The sequence below is a fragment of the Pelophylax lessonae genome, assembly GCF_965119305.1.
Source record: "Pelophylax lessonae genome assembly, chromosome: 1".
NCBI lineage: Eukaryota > Metazoa > Chordata > Amphibia > Anura > Ranidae > Pelophylax > Pelophylax lessonae.
Window position 1 is genome coordinate 771718551 of NC_138768.1, and position 23347 is coordinate 771741897.

The 23347-nt window shown below is 42.6% G+C and overlaps 1 protein-coding gene across 2 annotated transcripts in view; it reads right to left on the reverse strand.

Moving 5' to 3' along the window:
- Positions 1 to 5829: 5829 nt before the first annotated feature.
- RBPJ (recombination signal binding protein for immunoglobulin kappa J region) overlaps positions 5830 to 23347 on the reverse strand; it is a 207218-nt gene continuing 189700 nt past the window's right edge. For both annotated transcript variants that reach the window (XM_082267946.1, XM_082267947.1), the window contains exons 9-11: positions 9301 to 9456; positions 7470 to 7573; positions 5830 to 7121 (exon numbers count right to left, since the gene is read on the reverse strand). In XM_082267946.1, the coding sequence (XP_082124072.1) occupies positions 6806 to 7121; positions 7470 to 7573; positions 9301 to 9456 (576 nt within the window). In that variant the 3' untranslated portion in view covers positions 5830 to 6805. The remainder of the gene's footprint in view (positions 7122 to 7469; positions 7574 to 9300; positions 9457 to 23347) is intronic.

Here is a 23347-nt window from a genome sequence, read left to right on the forward strand (position 1 = left end):
TGTGCAATACATATTAGTTAATTTCAGCAAAATGGCTATCAATGTAATACTTCACCCAGCAAGTGGAACAGCAGGAAGCTTAAAGTAAACCTTTCCTGAGTGAAAATGGTAGGCTGCTATTACGAACTTTCTTCTGCAAATACTAGTTGTCTGGCTATTATACTGACCCACTAAACAGGTATGCAGATCAAAAAAAATCAGAGCAATGTCAGAACCCAATCTGCATAGTTGTTCAGAACTCAGACGATTGGCATGACAGCCATCACTAGCACTGACAGAACAAATAGTCTGCAATGGCAGCCACACATGCCCCAATGTGATATCACAGGAATATGTGGCAGTCCTTACAATTCACATATAACAGTGTTTCTATTGTAGCCAATGGAAGAATAAAATCCCTGGCTCAAATGTGCCTTGATTCTGAGACTGCTCTGGCAGACTCCTTTATTTATGCAAAATCTATAAGAAAGATGCTAAGGGCTCTTTCACACGGGCGCTCTGTATGTCCGTATTTCATCCCATTTTTTTGCAGATGAAAAACGGACATAATGCATGGCAATGGGATTGCGGATGTCAGCGGAAGACTATCCGCTGACATCCGATTTTCGTCCTTTCAGTTCTGTTCCGTTTTTTTGGAACGCAACAGAACTGTATTTTTCTTCCGTTTAATAAAGCAACGGATGCAAAATCAGATGTCAGCGGTGTCATCTGCTGACATCCGCAATCCCCATAGACATGCATTATGTCCGTATATCATCCGCAAACAGATGGGATGATATGCGGACATAGGGAGCGGATGACACAAGTGTCATCCGTGTCCGTGAAAAAAAAAAAAGTGCCGCAGCGGAATAAAAGAATCAGAGCGGCCGTGTGAAAGAGCCCTAAATATACTGAACCAATGTGTATTTTAGTTTTGTAGCCATTCAATGAGGCTCTGCAATTTGGAAATATATGTGCGCGTCAATAAGTTTGGTTCAAATTATTTGATTAAAAAAATAAAATAAGAAAAAATATATTTTAGGAGGTAAATAGCAGAAATGATCCTCAGCTAAGAATCTAAGATATGCATTTTAAAACAATTTAAACATAAATCCAGAAAATTTAAAAAAAAACCTGCAATTTCTTTTACATTTGCCCTTACATCCTAAATGCTGGAGACTTCTAGCTAGTTATGAGACAACCTTAAATCCTCTTCTCCCTGCGTTGACAATTGTTGATACTCCAGAACCAGACTCTCTAGTTCTGTACTGTAAGCCTATGCTGACCTGGTGTGGTGTGGTGTGTCCATGACAGCCTGGGCTCACAAAAAAAAAAAAAGTTAAATGATGCTGGATGTTATTCCACCCAGAGAAAGATCAGCACTGGACCACAGAGACTGTGGGGACAGCATTAGATAGGAGGCAAGTACTGTGTTTTTTAATGCAGCTATTACATTTTTCTTTTTTTTTTTTTACAAAAATGTAGTTCTACTTTAACATCTCAGTCCTTTTTACCTTTATCATCCCTCAAATTTAAGCCACAGTGTACACTCCGATACACTAGGATTTATTGGTCCAGGCGGTAGCCATTGGGCACCACATCCCTATATTACGTAAAGTCTACAAAACATCATTTGTTGGATGAGAGACTTTTTAGGTGCCAAAAACACATTGCACAGAAAATTGTTACATAGCATATACACAAAAATGTTTTAAAAAAATTTGATGACCAAGTTAATAGTCCTTATATCTCTAGAACAATGTACATAGGAAAACATGTCTAACCTAAAATGCCTCGTCACCACCTAACACAGCTATATGGTACAAATAGAAAAAGTAGAGGCACTCGGCAAGGAGGATGGTCATTGCAGATAGTTACACAAACATAGGCTAACTTATTCCTGTGAATAAAGATTGTATGGCTGCTCTAGAGACAGGCATCTGTTCAATCCTGTGACAAACTATAACTTTCACTAAGTTAGCTACTGGTGCCGCAATCTGGTTACCCAAGCCTAGTACACATGAGCTGAATGTCGGGTGGCATAGACCAGGTAAATAGAAACTGGCCGACATTCCGCCCATGTGTACTGGAGTAGGGCCGGCTTCTGTCGAAGGGGCATGACCGAAAAAGGTCTGCCGATTGGCTCCTAATCACCCCTCTCAGCCCTTGGCTAACCAGGGTGTTCTGTTGTGTTCTTACAGAGGGACAACCTCACTTACCAGAACAGTAGGGGAGATCACTGTAAGAATGTCAGATTGTTAGTACAAAGACTCCTCCTGAGCGGTCAGTTTTTTTTCCCGTTTAGCCCTGCTGGGTTGAATGAAAAAACCTACTAGTGTTTAAGAGGCTTTACAAGCTGTGTGCATCTTAATCTCCTCCTCCCAGTGGCCCCACACAGGGGAATAAATCCATCAGTTTCCTGTGGGCGCAGTGCTGAAATCAATCGCATGCTTTGGTCTTAAATATCAATATTGACTCTTGTCTCCTAAAGAAGTGAACAGTGAAATGTGTTGAGACCGATTGACCACTATGCATAGAAACTTTGCTACATAAAGTACTATTACTAGGTCATCAAGTTTTTTTTCTTTTTTAATTTGTGTATATGCTATTTAATGACGATTACAATGTATTTTACGCAACAATTTGTTTAGCTTGTGTTTTCGGCACCTAAAAAGTCCCTCATCCAGCTAAAGGATGTTTTGTAGCATGAACTCCCCCCCTACCAGATTAGTTTCTTTAGGGTCTGGTGACATGTTCATTTGCATTGAATTAAGTTAGCCAGCCAGTCATTCACTTTGAATGAGTTCTTAAAGTGGTTCCAAAGCCTCAAGGTTTTTTTTACCTTAATACATTCTCGCCCCCTCACCCCCCTTATACTTACCTGAACCCCATCACAATCCAGCGCTGTGCATGAGAGCTGCGGCTCTCTTGGTTTTGTCCCTCTTACCTGGACAGATCAATAGCAGCGGAAGCCATTGGAGTATGCTCTAGTCAATCAACTACAGTGACAGGGAGTGGGACCAAGTCCCGCTGTCTGAGCCAATGGACGCACCAGCAGGGCTCAAGTGACCCTATGAGAATTGGTTTCTTATTGGGGGCACCAGAGCAAGAGCCAGAAGTGAGGGACCCAAGAAGAGGAGGAATGGGGCCGCTCTGTGCAATTCTATAGCACAGAGCAGGTAAGTATAGACATGTTTGTTATTTTAAAAACAAATTTACTTTACAACCACTTTAATGCAATAGACAAGGCACATGCACTATTTTTGGCAATGCAGTGCACCACAACGGACACACAACTTTTACATCTGTGTGCTGTGCTACAGTGCATGGGTGTTTGTTATTACGGTAAATGCACTTTGGGTGCCATTATAAGTGAGAGGCACCAAATGCAATGAACATACACAGCATGCACTGAAAGTCACCCAGCTGTTTTCCCGGTCCCAATTTCTTTCATCTTAAAAAGGCAATGTGTCATTAAGCCAAACAGATTTCTAGTGGTAGTTGCCACTGTCTGATATGCAAATCTGTATACTATTTACAAGGGAGTCAATTGGCTTGCAGTAATATCAAACAGGTGCTTCACTGTTCTACACACAGAATGCAGCTTGTATTCAGAAAGGTATTTAGCTTGATGAGAGATTCCCTTTGAGGTTTATAGTAGAGATGGCTTTGCTAGAGGAATAAAAAGTTTAATGAAGACTGCTGTATAACACATTCATGAAAGGTGCCCTGTAGGCAAGACTCACTTAAAGACAACCTTTTAGCTAAAGTGGCAATAGCTCTGGAGCAAAAAAATTATAATTTGAAATGCTATTTCCAAAAAAGTGAAAGATCTTCAAAAATGTTTGATTCCTAATTGAAAAGAATAGGTAGCTTTAAAAGAAGCGTACCACTTGAAAAGTACCTGTTGTCTACATCAACATAAACCAGTAATATCACAGGAGCAAGATCATTGGCTTAGTCCAATATATTCTGCCTCTGCAATGTCATGAGGCAGGTACACTTTAAGCAGTGTAAAACAATATAAGGTATCTAGATGAAGACTAGTGCCAAAACGGCAGAAAAAACAACAACATAAGCCATAGAGGACAAGTCAAATATGAAAAAAAAAAAAAAAAAAAAAATGTAATGAGACACTTAACTTACAATAGAAGATATGTACAAAATTTAAAAAACCTGAACCTTAAACATAAAAAAAATGCTATTTATGTTTTTTTACTTAAACAGAATTAAATAAAATATTCATATTTGATGCATGGAGTTGCAGGATATGAAAATGATTGTTTAAATGCCATGTATATTTTGCAAGGTTTTTTTTTTTTTTTTTTAATTTTTTGGGTTACGTTAGGACCATAAATAGTCTCTATAAATACATTAGCTTCTTCATTGAAGAGAACAGCTACGGTCTCTTGTCGATGAAGAGGCTACAGGTAAGAAAACATATACATATATATTTACATACAACAGTGAGTCTTCAGTTGGTATCTGAACACTAAATCAATCTGCTCTTGTCCAAATCACAGATGGTAGTGGTCATTTAAAGAACACCTACCAAAACTATTCATTTAGTGTTGAGAGTGATTACGACATCTGATGTGTAAAGTTAACCTATGAAACTTTATTGTGAAACCCTGCAAGCATGGTATTCCTCCAAGAACTCTAACCCATAATCACATTGTCTACATCTGTCTCTATGTTGTACCAACAGGTGCTCTTGATAGGGTCAGCTGTAAGTTAAGTGACCCTGTGGCCAAAGCCATGGGCATTCAAATATTTCCATATTCATAACAAGCAGCAAATTAGCTTTAAAACAAGCCATCATGGACCTCTGTAGCCTCTTTGAAGAAAGTCACCCTTAAAGTCTACAATAGAAATCTTAAGCCCCCATACAAATGGGCTGATATCGGTTTTAATCAGCCGGTACAGTAAATACCGTCTGACATTCATCTCACGTGTATAGGTTATTGTTTGATAGAAGAGGATCTCATGACCAGCTTCTGTCGAAATAGAGCATGTTGGAAAACCAGCAGCTGATCGGCATTGGAACAGTGCTTTCAGCCAATGGCTGCGAATGCTGCCTGGTGTGTTCTGGTGTGGTCCCCCCTGTCAGAACACAATAGCTCAGCGGGGAGATTGCTGTACTAACATTGCACTGTTAGTACAGGACCTTTTCAGAAAAAGACTAAGGGCTAATTTATACTTGCTTCAAAACATGGGATCGGACACGATTTTTTAAAGCACTCCAAACGCCAATCAAAGTCCCTGTCAATAGCTAAAATGGCTAGCTTACAATCCTGTTCACACGTTTTGTTTGCTTTGCTTTAAAAATTATACACCATGTTGCTTTAGTAGTGGCTTCAATTCGTCTTCAAAGCCTCCACAGAAGTCTATGATAAAGCTCGCTTGAAGCACCTGCAGCTTTTGAGAGGCTTTTATTCAGCTTCACTTTGTTTTGGAGGTATTGCAGGTATGGGATATCAACACACACAGGGCTTCTGAAGCCAAGCTTCATTAAAGCACCACTGAAGCATCAAAAACGCATCAAAAAGCACGCTGAAGCCGTAGGCGCTTTTAACATGCATTAAAGTCGAAGCAAGCGTAAATGAGCCCTTACCGTGTGTACCAGGTTTTAGCTCATCTCCCCTTGTATCCACTTGCCAACAACAGGGATTTGGCAGCGTGCCAGCCTTCTTAATGTAAACCACCAGCAGATGTTCATTCTAAAATCATCCTACATAGGACGACAACCTTATTTCCCAGTATTTGTTGTGAACCATTAAAAATTGTTCCATAGTGCCTGCAGCTAGATACTAGTTATAACTTTTTTTTTTTTTTTCTAAAGCTTATGGCAAGGTGGCAAATACTTTACAGCACTGTTTTTTGACTTTACACATCAGTGGCACAGATCATCCACCACACAAAATAAAGCTGATTTGGAAGGAGTTCTCTTAATACCAGCTGGAGGGTCACAGGATCACTGCTCCTCAACTACACTTAACAAAAACTGGGTATACTAGACAATGACTTAATAGAGAGCACTATCCACATACACAGTTTGTATTGCAGGCAAGGTAGAGGCATTTTTTTAAAGCTTTTGCACAGACTTCATAAAATCAAATAAAAAAAAAAAAAAAAAAAGTGTTGGCCTTTACAAGGTTTGACATGCTGAAATAAAAACAAAATCAGTTCATGTATAAAAAAAAGAAAAGTTCTCTTAAAAAAATTCCAGCCATTGACCAAAAATATATATATATAATTTTTTTGTAACTGGAAGAGTATGATTAAAATACACCAGTATAATCAGGTTGGAGCCCGATTATACCTTAGGAAAAACAAATATTTGGTAACAAAAGTGTACTATATGTTGTGATATAAAAAGGTATGGTGAAAATGTACCTTTTACTAAAGCTTATACAAGGCTGTTGGTCCATAAAATCTATGTTATGCTCATGCAGTCTAGTTTGCTGAAGGTTTTTACCCCCAAAAAACCACATTTTCTATTTCTGCCCATTTTTTTTCTTAAAAAAATATGGCTAAAACAGATATACAGTGGTGTTGTTAGACCTATTTTATATGTTTTTATTCCATTTCATTATTGTGGCTTAAAATTTTGCTCGGCACTTGCAGTTCAAAAAAGGTTCAGGTGATACGAACAATTATGGAGAAAGATTTTTTTCCCCATAAAAGCACAAAAGAAAAACCTAAAAAGAAACAGCCAAAAAAAAAAAAAAAAGAAGATAAAAAAAAAAAAAAAAAAAGTTCATTATACATGTCCTTCCATGTAAAAACTAAAAGTCAGCTGAAGTCCAGATACAAAAGTTTGTGGTTAGGACACTACTGCTGCGGTGGATGATGTGACATTGCTGGAATTTGTGCTGACGTTTGTGTAACTTCCCTCGCTGTTCGTGCTGGAATCGTTTGAGGCCAGGAGACTGGAGTTGGCTCGCAGAATGGCACCTGCTGCGCTACAATGTGGCCGAGGTCCAGGCTCTGGGGTGTAGGTGAAGGTAAGGCTGGTGGAATAGATGATGCCATCATTCCGGACCAATGTAACTGGCACTTGCACTGGCTGGCGTACCCATCTCCAGCCCTCTCGGAAAGCGGAAATGTCAGGGACAACGCATAACATGCTTTCTGCACACCTAGGTGGAAAAGTCACAAATTGAAGCAAGTTTAGAGTAATTAAGGTGGAAGCTTCAGAGAAAAACATGTAAATTGTGTAAAAAGGAAAATACTCAAAGGCAGAAACATGCACATGATTTTGAATATGTTAATGTAAAACATTTGCTTTATCAAATAAAAAGGCAAAAGGTAACAAATAAAGAAAATGATATATCAAGCTTGGGCGACTTGCAGGTCCAGGTGCTGTGGAACCATAATCAAGCAAGTAGCTAGAGTTTTGCAAGTTGTACTTGCCTGTGACACACTAGATGCAAACGAAAAGGAGACAAGTAAAATAAAGTAAAAGTATATCTAAATTATATAAATACCTGTACATTGTTTCTGCCTCCACATCCCCAAACCAAACACGCAAATTTGGAGTGAAGTTCTGCCCTGTAAGTTCCAACATTGCTACATCTCCACCACCATTCAGCTATTAGGGGAAAAAAAAAATATATTTTTAAACACCTACTCTCCAATCCCTAATGTCTGCCTTACAGTAAGCAGGTTATATTTCAAACAGAAACTTTTTTGGAGCGAGAGGAGAAGTAATGAGGAGACACTTAACAGTCAGAAATGAAAAGGTGACCATGGTTTTCCTTTAAATCAAATAGGGATGGGGGGGTCGCATAAAGAAGATCAGCAATGGCAATCCCATGATTTCCATATTTGGGCCCCTTCCCACCGATGTGCACTGTAGTAACTCACATTTCACAACTGCTTATGAAAATTATGCAGCTGAGCAGGCGGATGACAGGTCCTTTTCCGCTTTGCTTGTGCAGAGTGGACACGGACACAGCCCACTTATTCACTGAGTGGTCAGATAGAAACTGACTGCCTGTCTGTTTACATCCAACTGTCATCCGATTGGATCCAATTCCCCCATCCATCTGTTTATACACCGGATCGGATGTCAGCGGGTGTATCCGCTGCTCTATAGAGGGAAATCGATGGTCCGAACCACCTAAAAAACTGACAGGCGGACCTGATCGCCAAATTTGCTATATATTATATATATATATATATATATATATATATATATATATATATATATATATATATATATATATACATACATACACACACACACACACACACACACATTTGTGTTTTACCATTTGACGACTGAGAATTATGGTGTAGAGTAGGGGAAGCATTAGAACCTCTGTCAGATTTTTATTGCTATCTGTGCCCCCTGCTGGGGAGATTTACCCCATTTGTCATGGTTACAAATAAAAATGTTACTGTTACCACAAAGACAGTGAGATCTTACAGTAGGGATACCTGTCCTGGTGAAAACTATTTAAAAGGGGAATTTCCTTCAGTTTTTAACATATTTCCTCTAATTTGACCTCCTGTTCTGATAACGCAAGATAAAAAAATCTCCACATCCACAACCGGACACACAAAAAATAAAAGAGTTTTAAACCTTCTACTTTATCCAAAACATTAATAAATTGTAACTTTGCACATACACAAAAATGCTATATGTACAATTAAAAAAAAAAACGCTCTGAGCAGCAGTACATTATACAAATTGAAACGATTTGAAATTGAAATGCAGTTGCATGCAATTATGTTCTATATGCACAGGCTTCAAAGGAATGCTTGGTGTAGAGGTTGTAAAGTTAAGTTGAACTGCTCAGTGCACACACTGTTCACTGAAGAACTGTCTTTTGCAGTGTAAGCTCACAACATTAAAGCTAGATTATCCCACTGTTTACAACTATTGCTGTGTCTCTTGGAGAGTTTCATTTACTTTCTGTCCAGGTGAAGCAACAGGTGGTGAGGGAAAACCTTTCCAACATGGAAACCGAAGGTAAAAAAAAAAACCGACGGGTTCTAAAATATCCCACTCCATCTAAAATAATTACAAAACGTTCCGCCTGGAATTTCACTTATTACTGCACGGTTCGATTCACACATTTTGGGGCATTAATGTGCGTGGTTACGGGCATTGCGTTAGAATAGCACTACGGTGTATGTATCATTTCCATTGAATTTTCCATTGTAATATTGCAAAAGAAAAGATTCCACCTAAGAGACGACAGACAGACAGAATGATACACTATTTAGGAAAAAAGATGTAAAAAAAAATAAAATTAGATTCATCATTATTTTAAGTGTGCATAACAGAAGTCCAAACATAGGTTACAATACCTGCAGGCTCTCCACAACAGGTACAGGAGTCACAGGTGCATGGACTGGTCCCATGCCTTCATAGAAAGTGTATTCTGCTTTATCCGTACTAATGATTGTCCATGATGCGCCATCATTGATCATTTCTTTGTTTGGCTCTTTGGGGCATGGAGTGGCCTTTAAGTAAAAATGAACGATTGTATATAAGCGATTATAAATGGTCATTTCTTTCAAAAATAAACATGTTGTATTTACCTTCATTGGTATTCCTCCTCTTCTGGGAACCTCTGCTCTAGGCTATTCCTCTTCCGCTTGTGCCACCATAGAAAGCTATTGCTATGGAGGCACACAGGCGGGCTTTTTAGTGGGGAAGGGGGGTGTTTCGTAGAAACAAGTGAGACCTTTTTAACATTAATGTAGGGAATGCATTAAGTTAAAAATGTCCAGCCTTTAGAAACATTTTAAAAAAAGAAGCGCTGGAAACAAAATAAACAAACATACTCACCTAGATGGCTGCAGCATCAATTTGATGTTGCAGCTGTTGCCTGCCAGCTTCACACCGAGAACTGAGCAATAAAAAAAAAAAAAAAATCACTGATCTTGGGTTTGCTCTGACAGGCCAAAACTTAAAGTGGAGTTCCACCCATTTTTGGAACTTTAGATCTATGTAATCCCCTTTAAAACGGCTTTTACCAATGGAAACTTTTTTTTTTTTGCTAGTAAATACCTTAATTTCTGCTTTATTCCTCCTCTCCTCACTTCCGGGTCCGATCGGCGATGACGTCATTCGGCGATTCGCAGTGTCTGCTGGGATGTATTCTATTCCAGAAATCTCGCAGTAGCTGAGCTGTAGTGAGCCGTGCCTGCCCCGCCTCCTCTCATTAAGTTGTATTGTATGAATGTATTAAGGCCGTTCTCTGCCCCGCCTCCTCTCATTGGTTGTATTGTATGAATGTATTAAGGCTGTTCTCTGCCCTGCCTCCGCCCCGCCTCCTCTCATTGGTTGTATTGTATGAATGTATTAAGGCCGTTCTCTGCCCCGCCTCCTCTCTTTGAGTTGTATTGTATGAATACAACTCAATGATTGGAGGCGGGCAGAGGAGGCGGGGCGGAGGCAGGGCAGAGAATGGCCTTAATACATTCATACAATACAACCAATGAGAGGAGGCGGGGCGCGGAGGCAGGGCAGAGAACAGCCTTAATACATTCATACAATACAACCAATGAGAGGAGGCGGGGCAGGCACGGCTCACTACAGCTCAGCTACTGCGAGATTTCTGGAATAGAATACATCCCAGCAGACACTGCGAATCGCCGAATGACGTCATCGCCGATCGGACCCGGAAGTGAGGTGAGGAGGAATAAAGGAGAAATTAAGGTATTTACTAGCAAAAAAAAAAAAAAAAGTTTCCATTGGTAAAAGCCGTATTAAAGGGGATTACATACAGCTATGTATTCCAACCTATTAAAAATGGGTGGAACTCCGCTTTAAGTCAGAGTACTAATGCTCAATGATAGGGAAATTCCTATGGGAGATAAGGTGGAAAACCAACAATCCATCTACACTGGAGCTTAAAGCTATATGCGTGAGTTTTAAACTCTATAACCAGGTGGTAATTTGCAATATTGATTAAATCCCTTCCGACAGCCCTAAACTAATCAGAGTGAGTTGGAAGCACCGAGTACAGTAGGACTATCCCTGCCCCAATCTACAGTCAAACATTTGCAGTGCAAGGCAGAAGGAAATATAGCTCAGGGTATAAGGCAAGGTTTCAGATATTCATGATCCCCACAGCTGAGTGCAGGTTTAGGGTTAGCTGAGTAAAGGTGACCAGGAAGCAGTAGGAACCGACCAAGGATTGAAGATCCACGTGGCCCGTGCAAGAGGCTGCAGAAGCAGCGGGAAAGTACTTCCCCATGTTGAATGCTTAAAAAAGAACATAAAGCTCTTGAACACTCAATGATGTCAGAGTTTCTGGTGCACGGTCTAAAAAAACCTACTCGCAAAGATAAAAGGTCACAGTTCAGGACCTGGGAAGTGCTCTGCAGCTAACTTTTATCACTACACCTAGGTCTGAAAAGCACCAGAATGCAGAACTCCATGTCCTGCACCAAAGCCTGTGTCCACAACAAGGTCCAGATATAGAACATCAAAGTCAATCTGAGAAAAGGCTGACCTGAATAGCTGCATATCCTTGCTTGGCAGCAATGTAGCAGGAATCTTGATTGGAAAGAAAAAATAGCTGAGAAAAAAAAGTGTTAGACTCTTCTCATGAAAGCTGAGATGTCCATACTCCTAGCACACTAGCAACAACTCAGGCTTGTTGGAAGTAGGAGGGGCTATGCTGGGCTGTCCTACAGTTTGCCAGTGTCCAATGCTCCTGTACTCTTGTAGGTGACAGTATTATACTTCCTGTGCTCCTCAATGGACAAGAGGAATGAAGGATTTGTCTCACTGAAAGGGCATAAAGAAGTTGTTTCATTATGACTGAGAGGCTTATGCAACATATAGCAACTGAATTTGCCATTTGTTTAGACCAGTGGTCCTCAACCCTGGTCCTCAGGGCCCACTAACAGGCCAGGTTTGCAAGATAACTGAAAAATATCCCAGGTGATATAATTTGCTGCTCAGTGATTGCAGTACTCTAGTCTGCATCTCCCCAAGGTAATACTTAAAATCTGGCCTGTTAGTGGGCCCTGAGGACAGGAGCTGAGGACCACTGCTTTAGACTGCCAAATGAGCCTTTAGATGTACTTTCAATTGTGTTTCAATTTGGTTCAAGCTTTTTTACATTTCCCAGAGAAAGCTGCTGCAATGGAAATGTCATACTCACTGGCTGTGACGACTATGGACTGGTTTCCGGACAAGTAGCCTTTAATCACCATCTGTTACTATGCCTCATCTACAAATCGTCATTATGAAGGGTAATACTGGGTTTATAAGGTTACATAGTAGATGAGGTTGAATAAAGACAATAGTCCATCCAGTTCAACCTGTGTAGGTGTGTGGCTGTAATCATCTCACATAGCCCTGAATGTTCTGATTCTTGAGATGTACGTCTAAGAGTCTTTTGAAAGCCACCATACTTCCCGCAGAAACCACCTCTTGTGGTAGAGAATTCCACAATCTTGTAGCCCTCACAGTAAAGAACCCCCCATGTTGCCTGAGGTTAAAACGCTTCTCCTCTAATCGCATTGTATGCCCTTGAGTCCTCGTGCAATCCCTTCGATTGAACAGCTTTTTTTTCTAAGCTGAGATCCCCATTGAGATATTTGTAAATTGCTATCATGTCCACCTCAGGCGTCTCTTCTCCAGGGAGAATAGATCAAGCGATTGCAGACACTCTTCATAATTAAGGTCCTCCAATCCCCTAATCAGTTTAGTTGCCCTTCTCTGGACTCTCCAGCTCCAACACATCCCTCCTGAGGACTGGCGACCAGAACTGGACAGAATACTCCAGATGCGGTCGGACCAGAGTAGAGGTGGTCCTGAAAGTTAGCATTTTTACTAACTTATGCTAGCCAATAAAATATATCACTTAAACCTCAAACATTCTGCATTAACTGATGGCTAAATCAATGCAAGACTATGGAATAACCTTAAAAAAAAAAAAAAAAAAAGGGATTCCTTTTCTCTGATGTTCATTGACGGACACAGCTCCTGATATTCATAACCATTGGGTTATACTGCCCACTACAGGAGTAAGACATTAGGCAGAAAAAACGTCTGGCTACATCCATGGGCAGTCCCGGGGGGGGGGGGGTGTATACTTCCTCTCTCTACTACAGCCACTGAGTTTTGTTACAAGCATTGTCAGGAGATTTATACCTACACACAGGGGTTGGTGCTGTGTCCGTCAATGAACATCAGAGAAATGGATTTTACAGGAAAAGTCAAAAATCCCATTCCCTTTCGTTCATTGACGGACACAGATCCTGATATTCATAACCACTGGGATGTCCCAAAGCAGTGTTAAACACGAAGGGTGGGAACAACAAAAACATTCCCAAGGCTAAACATTAGTGGAGTTCAACCAAACAACTGGAGCCCACCTGGAAAAAACAACACACCCTCAAAGAGGATCAGGTCCGCCTTAGCAGCCTGCAAATCCTTGTGGCCAAAAGAAGCATCCGAAGATGCCAACACATCCACTTTATAAAACTTTGTAAAAGTGTGCACCAACAAAAAGGTGGCCGCCTTGCAAACCTGCGTCACTGATGCCTGATGACAGATAGCCCAGGTGGCACTAAGAGCCCTAGTAATAGTGCGCCTTGACAGGGAAAGGAGGAACCTGACCCCTGATGGAATAGGCCTGAACCACTGTCTGTCTGATCCATCTGGAAATGGTCGCAGAGGAAGCGGACAACCGTTTGAGGTCCATCCGTTAGTCTTCCTGAAAGACTCCGTAGCTGCCAGGTATACCCTAATTGCCCAGGCCACGTCCAAGGCATTCAAGGCAATGTCTTTATTCAAATGAAAATCAGAGACAACCTTTGGAAGAAACGACGAAAAGGGGTAAAGTACCACCTTATCCCTGTGAATCACCAGGTTAGGTGAACGTCAGGATAATGCCGCCAGTTCCGACACCCTGCGTGCAGAGGTGATAGCCACTAAAAAGGCCATCGTCTGGGACAGCATAAGCCGGGGAATCTCCCGAATGTATTCAAAGAGAGGCTTCTGTAGAGCTGAAAGCACCAAATTAAGATCCCAAGGCGGCAATGGAGCCCGCACTAGAGGAACCAAATGTCGGACACCCTGAAGAAAGGTACGCATCAGGGAGTGTGTGGCCAAAGGTCGTTGGAAGAAGACCGCCAAAGTCAAATCCTGGCCCTTGATGGTACTCCAGGCCAGTTTCTGTTCAACCCCACATTGAAGGAAGGTCAAGATCCGAGCCACCGAGAAGGCGTGAGGAAGAACTCCAAGAGATTCACACCACACAATGTACGTCTTCCACGTACGATGGTCGATCTTCCTAGAGGTAGATTTCCTAGCTTTCAACAGTGTAGGAATGTGCAAAAAATGGGTGCGCTAGATGTGAACAATGTGTGTTGAACCAAAAGGGAAAACACAATGAACAAGATACGTAATACAGTGGGTACGGAAAGTATTCAGACCCCCTTAAATTTTTCATTCTTTGTTATATTGCAGCCATTTGCTAAAATCATTTAAGTTCATTCTTCTTCCTCATGAATGTACACATAGCACCCCATACTGACAGAAAAACACAGAATTGTTGACATTGTTGCAGATTTATTAAAAAAGAAAAACTGAAATATCACATGGTCCTAAGTATTCAGACCCTTTGCTGTGACACTCATATATTTAACTCAGGTGCTTTCCATTTCTTCTGATCATCCTTGAGATGGTTCTACACCTTCATTTGAGTCAAGCTGTGTTTGATTATACTGATTGGACTTGATTAGGAAAGCCACACACCTGTCTATATAAGACCTTCCAGATCACAATGCATGTCAGAGCAAATGAGAATCATGAGGTCAAAGGAACTGCCTGAAGAGCTCAGAGACAGAATTGTGGTAAGGCACAGATCTGGCCAAGGTTACAAAAAGATTTCTGCTGCACTTAAGGTTCCTAAGAGCACAGTGGCCTCCATAATCCTCAAATGGAAGACGTTTGGGACAACCAGAACCCTTCCTAGAGCTGGCCGTCCGGCCAAACTGAGCTATCGGGGGAGAAGAGCCTTGGTGAGAGAGGTAAAGAAGAACCCAAAGATCACTGTGGCTGAGCTCCAGAGCTGCAGTCAGGAGATGGGAGAAAGTTGTAGAAAGTCAACCATCACTGCAGCCCTCCACCAGTCGGGGCTTTATGGCAGAGTGTCCCGACGGAAGCCTCTCCTCAGTGTAAGACACATGAAAGCCCGCATGGAGTTTGCTAAAAAACACCTGAAGGACTCCAAGATGGTGAGAAATAAGATTCTCTGGTCTGATGAGACCAAAATAGAACTTTTTGGCCTTAATTCTAAGCGGTATGTGTGGAGAAAACCAGGCACTGCTCATCACCGGTCCAATACAGTCCCAACAGTGAAGCATGGTGGTGGCAGCATCATGCTGTGGGGGTGTTTTTCAGCTGCAGGGACAGGACGACTGGTTGCAATCGAGGGAAAGATGAATGCGGCCAAGTACAGGGATATCCTGGACAAAAACCTTCTCCAGAGTGCTCTGGACCTCAGACTGGGCCGAAGGTTTACCTTCCAACAAGACAATGACTCTAAGCACACAGCTAAAATAACGAAGGAGTGGCTTCACAACAACTCCGTGACTGTTCTTGAATGGCCCAGCCAGAGCCCTGACTTAAACCCAATTGAGCATCTCTGGAGAGACCTAAAAATGGCTGTCCACCAACGTTTACCATCCAACCTGACAGAACTGGAGAGGATCTGCAAGGAGGAATGGCAGAGGATCCCCAAATCCAGGTGTGAAAGACTTGTTGCATCTTTCCCAAAAAGACTCCTGGCTGTATTAGATCAAAAGGGGGCTTCTACTAAATACTGAGCAAAGGGTCTGAATACTAAGGACCATGTGATATTTCAGTTTTTCTTTTTTAATAAATCTGCAACAATGTCAACAATTCTGTGTTTTTCTGTCAGTATGGGGTGCTATGTGTACATTCATGAGGAAGAAGAATGAACCTAAATGATTTTAGCAAATGGCTGCAATATAACAAAGAGTGAAAAATGTAAGGGGGTCTGAATACTTTCCGTACCCACTGTATATAAATATACACAGATATTATAAATGGTGCACAATGTTCACATTGTGCACCATTTATAATATCTGTGTATATTTATATATTAGGTATTTTGTTCATTGTGTTTTCCCTTTTGGTTCAACACACATTGTTCACATCTAGCGCACCCATTTTTTGCACATCACACGTTTACTTTATCAAGGTTAAAGTTTCGGTTGCTGCTGGAGATTCATTTTTTGTTTGCGCACCTCATTCTTCAACAGTGTAGGAATCCCCGACTCAGATAAACTCATATTCTTCAGCACCTGTCGTTCAACAGGCAAGCCATCAAAGCCAGCGATTGTAAAGCAGGATGGAAGATCAGTCCTTGGGACAGCAGATCCTCCCTGAGAGGAAGCTGCCAAGGAACGTCGGCGACCAGCCGCACCAGATTGGCGTACCAAGCACGGTGAGGCCAGTCCGGAATCCCTTCTGCCTCGATCCTGCATACAAGTTTTGGCAGAAGCTTGAGAGGAGGGAAGGTGTAAATCCGACGATACTGATCCCACGGCGCCACCAGCGCGTCTGTGGCTTCCATCAGAGGATCCCTTGTCCGAGCCACAAACCTCTGCACCTTTCTGTTGAATCAAGACGCCAAAAGATCCACCTCAGGGAAGCCCCACCAGAGACAAAGCTAATCAAACACCTCCGGATGAAAGGACCACTCCCCGTGGTCCCACACTGGCCAACTAAGGTAATCTGCCTGCCAATTTTCCACCCCGGGAACGTGTACGGTGGAGAGGGCTGGAACGAACCGTTCTGCCCACCTTAGAATGCCGGCTACCTCCAGAGTCACCAGGACGCTTCTTGTGCCCACTTGGTGATTGACATTAGTCACGGCCGCTGCATTGTCTGATTGAATACGCACTGGACAACCCTGAAGACGATCCATCCACTGTGCAAATGGAACCGCCTCAAAAGTAGACACCATCAGGCCCAGCACCTGCATGCAAGTCCGGAGGGATGACGATTTGTTGGACAGCAGGAGGCAAATTGCAGCCTGCAATTTCTGGAGTTTGTCCAGAGGAAGAAGCACTCTGGCTATAGCCGAGTCCAGAGTCGGGACCAGATAGTCCAGCTTTGTAAACTGAACCAGAGCAGACTTCTGAAAATTCAGAATCCAGCCGAACTCCGCAGAGTTCATATTGTGATCTCCAGGTTCTCCACCAGAGCAGAGGGAGACTCCGCTTGCAGAAAGAGATTGTTCAAGTAGCCCAGCACCAGGGCTAACACTTTTGTGAAGACCCAAGGAGCAGATGCGAGACCAAAGCGTAACGCTACAAACTGATAATGCTCCTCTTCCACAGCAAAGTGGAGAAAACGCTGGCGACTGGCACATATTGGAAAGTGAAGGTAGGCATCCTTGATGTTGATAGGGGCGAGGAAATCCCCCTGACGCAGGAATGTCACCACCGTTCAAACGGACTCTATTCTGAACTTCTGTAACGGCACAAAGCAGTTCAGCGCCTTGAGGGCCAGGATTAGATGCACTTTGCCTTCCTTCCAGGCAACTGTGAACAGGTTTGAATCAAAACCCTGAAAATGTTCCGCGGTCAGAACCGGGACAATCACCCTGTGATGGAACAGGTCTTGTACAGCCCCAAATAGGCTCTGTAAATGCTCTTGGGACAGGCGGATGTTAGAAGGAAAATACCTTGCTGGGGGACAAGAGCGAAACTTGATCTTGTAGCTGGACCGTATGACTTTGTGGACCCACTTGTCTTGCACCCGGGAAGTCCACAGGTACGGAAACCAGTGAAGACGCCCACCCCTGATACAGGTGAGGGCGCACCTTCATGTAGAAGGATAAATAAGATATCAGCGCTTAAAACAGTAAAGTGCTATACATTCATATATAAAATAAAGTGCTTTGTGCAAAAGTCCCGATATTTCAAAATTAATAAATTTATGAATACATAAAGTCTCTCTGTGCGTCAAACATGGAATATTCTACAAGCTGACCCTATACTTAGGATGCACTTACCGGATTAACCTGAAGTAGTCTTCAGACGAGCTCCTAATTTAAGAGCTAAATTAGCTCCCAACATCATCAATCCCCCTCCGAAATCCTCTTGTTTTAAAGAATTAAAAAGTTCTTACCCCTGTAATAATTGCGTTATCTGCACCACCACCCCTAGTAGGAAATGACGCATTAACTATTTTTCCTCTGCTGTCTCAAATAAGGAATATAATATAGAGGACTTTATATCGTGTGAATCTACACATGTCCTCCAATGTTCCTGCAACAAACAATATGTGGGCAGGACCATTCGCAGATTGAGGGATAGATTACGTGAGCATCTCTATAACATTAAAAAAAGGTTTCAAATAACAGTTTGCCAGCCCATTGCAGATATTGTCATAATAGGGACCCTAGTTCTTTGAAATTTACAGGTATAGCCAAATTAAAGCCCCATTGGAGAGGATGGCACCGTACTAGGGAGGTCTCCAAATTGGAGATGAAATAGGCATATGAATTAAAAAGTTTTTCCCCTCAGGGATTAAATATAGATTCAGATGTCAATTGTTTTATTGATTCACTTTAATATTCTCCTTTGTTCCACTTCTGCCCCTTTATATTTATTTTAAATATTAATATTTTAACATCACTTTATATTTACAAGTGCCTTAGCCCTTTAATGGCCTTTAACAGTATTTATAATTTATTAATTTTTCCTTGATTTGGTTGGTGCATCACCTATACACAATGGTTATTGTTAGGATGGCCATACACTATACAATTTTCTTATTCCATTTCCTTTAGATTTACCTTAAACTATGTAGTGCAAGGGCCTGCCTGACTGCATACAAATTGAAAGTGTTTAGGTTTGACCCTATATTACATGGTTTTGGTAAATCTAAAGGAAAGTTGAACAAGAAAATTGTATAGTGTATGGCCAGCCTTAGTATTCCCTTACCTTCTATGGAGTTGAAGGGGCACATGACGTTAATATTATTGCTTTTATAAACATGCAATCAGTAGAACATTTATTTAATGATGTTTTACACATTCCCTTTTTCATCTATGAATTAATTACTGTGGATAGTATTGATTATTATCATTCCATTATCAAAAAGTTGGAGGGGGATATAACGTTTAATACATTTCCCTACCTATTGTGGTTAATTAATAGGAAGGGACGTGTAGCAGCAGAAGGATATGACATGCCGCATCCTTCCTTTCCTCTATCATCATGAGAAATCGGAAGTGACGTATCGCTGTATGGTTTCTTGGAGAACCGGAAATGACGCACCGCAATGTGTTGTTTACACATAGGCGCTTCGCCTAATAATAGGTTTTGTTAAATCCCCGCTGTGTTTGCCATATTATTGGCTTTTCGGATTTGTTAAATACATTTATATTATTTATATCTTTACTATCCATTGTGAAAGTGTATTTTGGCACCATATGACTTCAACAAAATAGCGATGGATACCGGAAGTGACGTTTCCAGCGTTCCCAGCTGCCTATTGTTTTCATTGGATTTTGTATTTTGTAGGTTTTTGTATAAATAGCACCACCAGAGGCAGTGTCTGTAAAGCTCCTGATGACACGTGTGACGTTGAACGGCCGTAGAGCTACCGATACATGCCTAAGGGCTCTTTCACACTATCAATCCGCCGATTCCCCGCTGAGCAGGAGGATGACAGCTGTTCTCCACGCTGTGTGCGGACACACAGCTGTCAGTTCCCCATACATCTCTATAGGGGAATCGGATGGGAACGGACCCTCAGTCCGTTCTCATCCGATCCGCTGGACGGATGGAAAATAGGGTTTCCATCCGTCCAGATTTGGCGGATCGGATGTCAGCGGACATGACTCCGCTGAGATCCGATGCCCCATAGGGATGCATGGGGGGACTATTCAGATCCGCCAAAAAAACGGACAGGCGAATATGAAAGGCCTACTTGTGTGAAAGGGGCCTAAGGTCCAGCCGCCATTCCAATATCTTGGTGTGAGTGATCAGTTTACATCTGCTCCTTGTATTTTACTATTGGACTCTATTTTATATGTTGCACTGTTTGGTCAGTGTTTTATCTGTATTTACGTTTTTGTAAAGTCCTCACAAAACAGAACAAATATTGTTAACAAAAAAGAGCTCTACCAAACTGTGGAGCAGAAAAGGGCTACATCCTTTTATATTCGTACTACACTGAGTTTTTCCTTTTCATTTGGATGCATATATGTGGTGTACTAAAATTTTCAACCGTTCGGAGGAGGATTCTGAAGCATCTGAAGCTTCAGATGATGCCTAGTGGGAGGGGCGAAAAGCGCCAAGCAGGGGACTAACTTCTGACGTCATTTACAGTGGTTGGAACGCACGCCGCGCGGCGGACACCACGAGATTGCTTATGCCGAATTTTACTTGTAAGTGCATTATATATATAACATTTTTATAAAGTAAGCAGTTTTACACTATGGGGATCGATCTCTCAATTCCATGATACCTACTATTGCGAGTCATAAGGAGAAGGAATTACTCCATCGAGTTTTACAGGATTCATTGGCACTTGATATATACCCAGTTCAACGAGGAGGAAGATAAAGAGTTCATATACTATCCATAGTGCTTTTACAGCACCAAATGCCATTTTTTCTAATTGTTCCGGCGAGTGGGGGACGAAAGGGGAGCACTGAGTGATTCACCGTTTTTGGATTTCAAGCATTAGCACTTTGAGGCACAGAGAGACTTTATGTATTCATAAATTTTATAATTTTGAGATATCAGGACTTTTGCACAAAGCACTTTATTTATTTTGTATATGAATGTATAGCACTTTACTGTTAAGTATACCGTATTTCCCCGAAAATAAGACCTTCCCTGAAAATAAGACCTACTGGTATTTTCGGGGAGGGCTGCAATATAAGCCCTACCCCAAAAATAAGCCCTAGTTTAGTGTTTGTTAAATCCTAGAATCCAATTTTAAACTGCTTTATATAATGGTCCAGCGTGTTTCTGTAATCTAATAGTGTGAAATACCTTCAGTACAGCGCCCCTTGGAGCTCAGCTGGTTCCCTGCATTGTTCAGAGCGGGTCACAGAAGCGCCGAGCATTATATTATAAAATAGTGTGAAATACCTTTGTTACAGCGCCGCTCTGCGCTTCCATGACCCCCAGCTGTCAGCGGGGGGGAAGAGAAGGAAGAGTAGCAGGAAATCAGCTGAGCGCCGCTGTACCGAAGGTATTTCACACTATTATAATATAATGCTCGGTGCTTCTGTGACCCTCAGCTGTCAGCAAGGGGAAGAGAAGGAAGAGCAGTGGGAAATCAGCGGAGCGCCGAACGGCAATGTACCGAAGGTATTTCACACTATTATAATATAATGCTTGGCGCTTCTGTGACCCGCTCTGAAGGGAGGGGCTGAGATCCCCTAGTGACAGCTATGAGAAGAGAAGGAGAGGAAAGCAGAGCGGGAGATTAGCTGAGCGGCGATGTACCGAAGGTATTTCACACTATTAGATTATAGAAACACTGGACATTATATAACACAGTCAAAGTGGATTCTAGGATTTTACAAACCCTAAACTAGGTTCACACAGGGGATTCCCGACAGGCAGGAAGGGGGATAAGACAGCACATTACACATAAGACCTACCTCGAAAATAAGCCCTACTGTGTCTTTTGGTGCCAAAATTAATATAAGACCCAAGCTTATTTTCGGGGAAATACAGTATGTAGTTAAGCAGCGCTGATGCCTCACTTATTTATCTTTAAAGGAACAAACCTTTGTCATCAGCAGCAGCAGTTGTTACACTATATTGTTTCACTCCTAAGCATGGGTGCATTCAGATTTCTAGATTCAAGCAGAAGGAGCCTTGTCCACGGGTCTGGAGAAGCTCCATCTTGGCTTGCCAGGCCAGGTTTGTTTGGATCCTTCAGAAGAGGCCCTGAAAGGCTTCGAGCTCTTGTCAGTTGACCCTGAGGGACAAAAAAAACTTTATGAGCTGAGAAGGAAGGCCCATGTCTACAATGAGGTTCCTTGCCCTTAGTAGCCCCCAGAAGAAAGGTACTCTTTCCCCTTGTGAGACCTTTAATGATGTCATCCAGGGTAGCTCCAAACAGGTGATCTCCTTGAAAAGGAAGATCAGTAAAGGCCTTTTTTGAAGTCCGATCTGCAGACCAGCACTTGAGCCAAAAGACACGCTGAAGGACTACTGTCAAAACAGAGAGGCGAGCTATCAGGGGAGCTGCATCCAAAGAGGCATTGCAGATAAAATGCAGGCCCTGGACCAGCTGGTGCGCCAGCTTGGCAAAGCCAGGTGGGAGTGGTTAACCCTCCACATCACGGTGTAGGAGCTTAGCCCACTAGGTCAGAATTTGCGACACTAGGGCAATGGTGAATACCGGCCCGACACAGCCAGAGTGTACATAGTGCGGGCCACAGCCTCCGTCTTCTGGTCAGCCGGATCCTTAATGGCCGTGGACTAACTGGAATCATGGTTGCCTTGTTTAATCTGGAAACCGGAGGGTCCACCACCGGTGGCACGGTCCACTTCTTAAGAAAGGACTCCTCATAGGGGTAACAACTAGTAAAGCGCTTAGGGACCCCACGGGGACGCTTTGGTCGTCCCCACTCTTTAGCGACAATTCTGTCAAAATAGGTGGCAAAAGGAAACACCTTTGCCGCTTTGGATAGCTTGTGAGTGCCAAAGGGCACCTGCGCCCTCCATCGCAGCTTCAGCTGCGTCCGTCTTCAGGGTCTCATGCACAGAAACAATCAGTGCATCCACCTGCGCATTTTCATGCGCGGTCGCAGACATGAAGGAATCATACTCACCATCAGTTTTCCAGGAACATGGTTGCAGACCCAGCAGGGTGACCCATGTCCATGGGAGCCGAATTAGATTCAGGATCCGATAAGACAGATGAGGCAAGGAAAGGCAGGGGGTGCTTTTTGCTAGCCCATCGCCCACAAGCCACCTCCACCCAGGACACAGGGGACTCCACCCAGGACACAGGGGACTCCACCCAGGACACAGGGGACTCCAGGACAGCCGTCAGTGCATGGATGGATGGTTGGGAACCAGAGGGCCCGCAGCCTCAGAGAGGAGATTGGGTGGGGAAACATGCTCCAAAGACTCCATGAGTCACCAGGGGGACCCCACAAAAAGTTATTAAGGGACAACCCCCACCGTGCTGGCAGCACCACCTGGTCGCCAGGCACAAGGCACCAAGCGATCCTCAGCAGAGAAGGAGAGGACCCCACCAGACTCACCACCCACAAACAGGCACCTGCAGCCACCAGGAGAATCTGCACTACATGTGCGGTGTTTAGGAAGTAAAAGGATTCAGGAGTCAGCACCAGGGGATGGGGAGGGG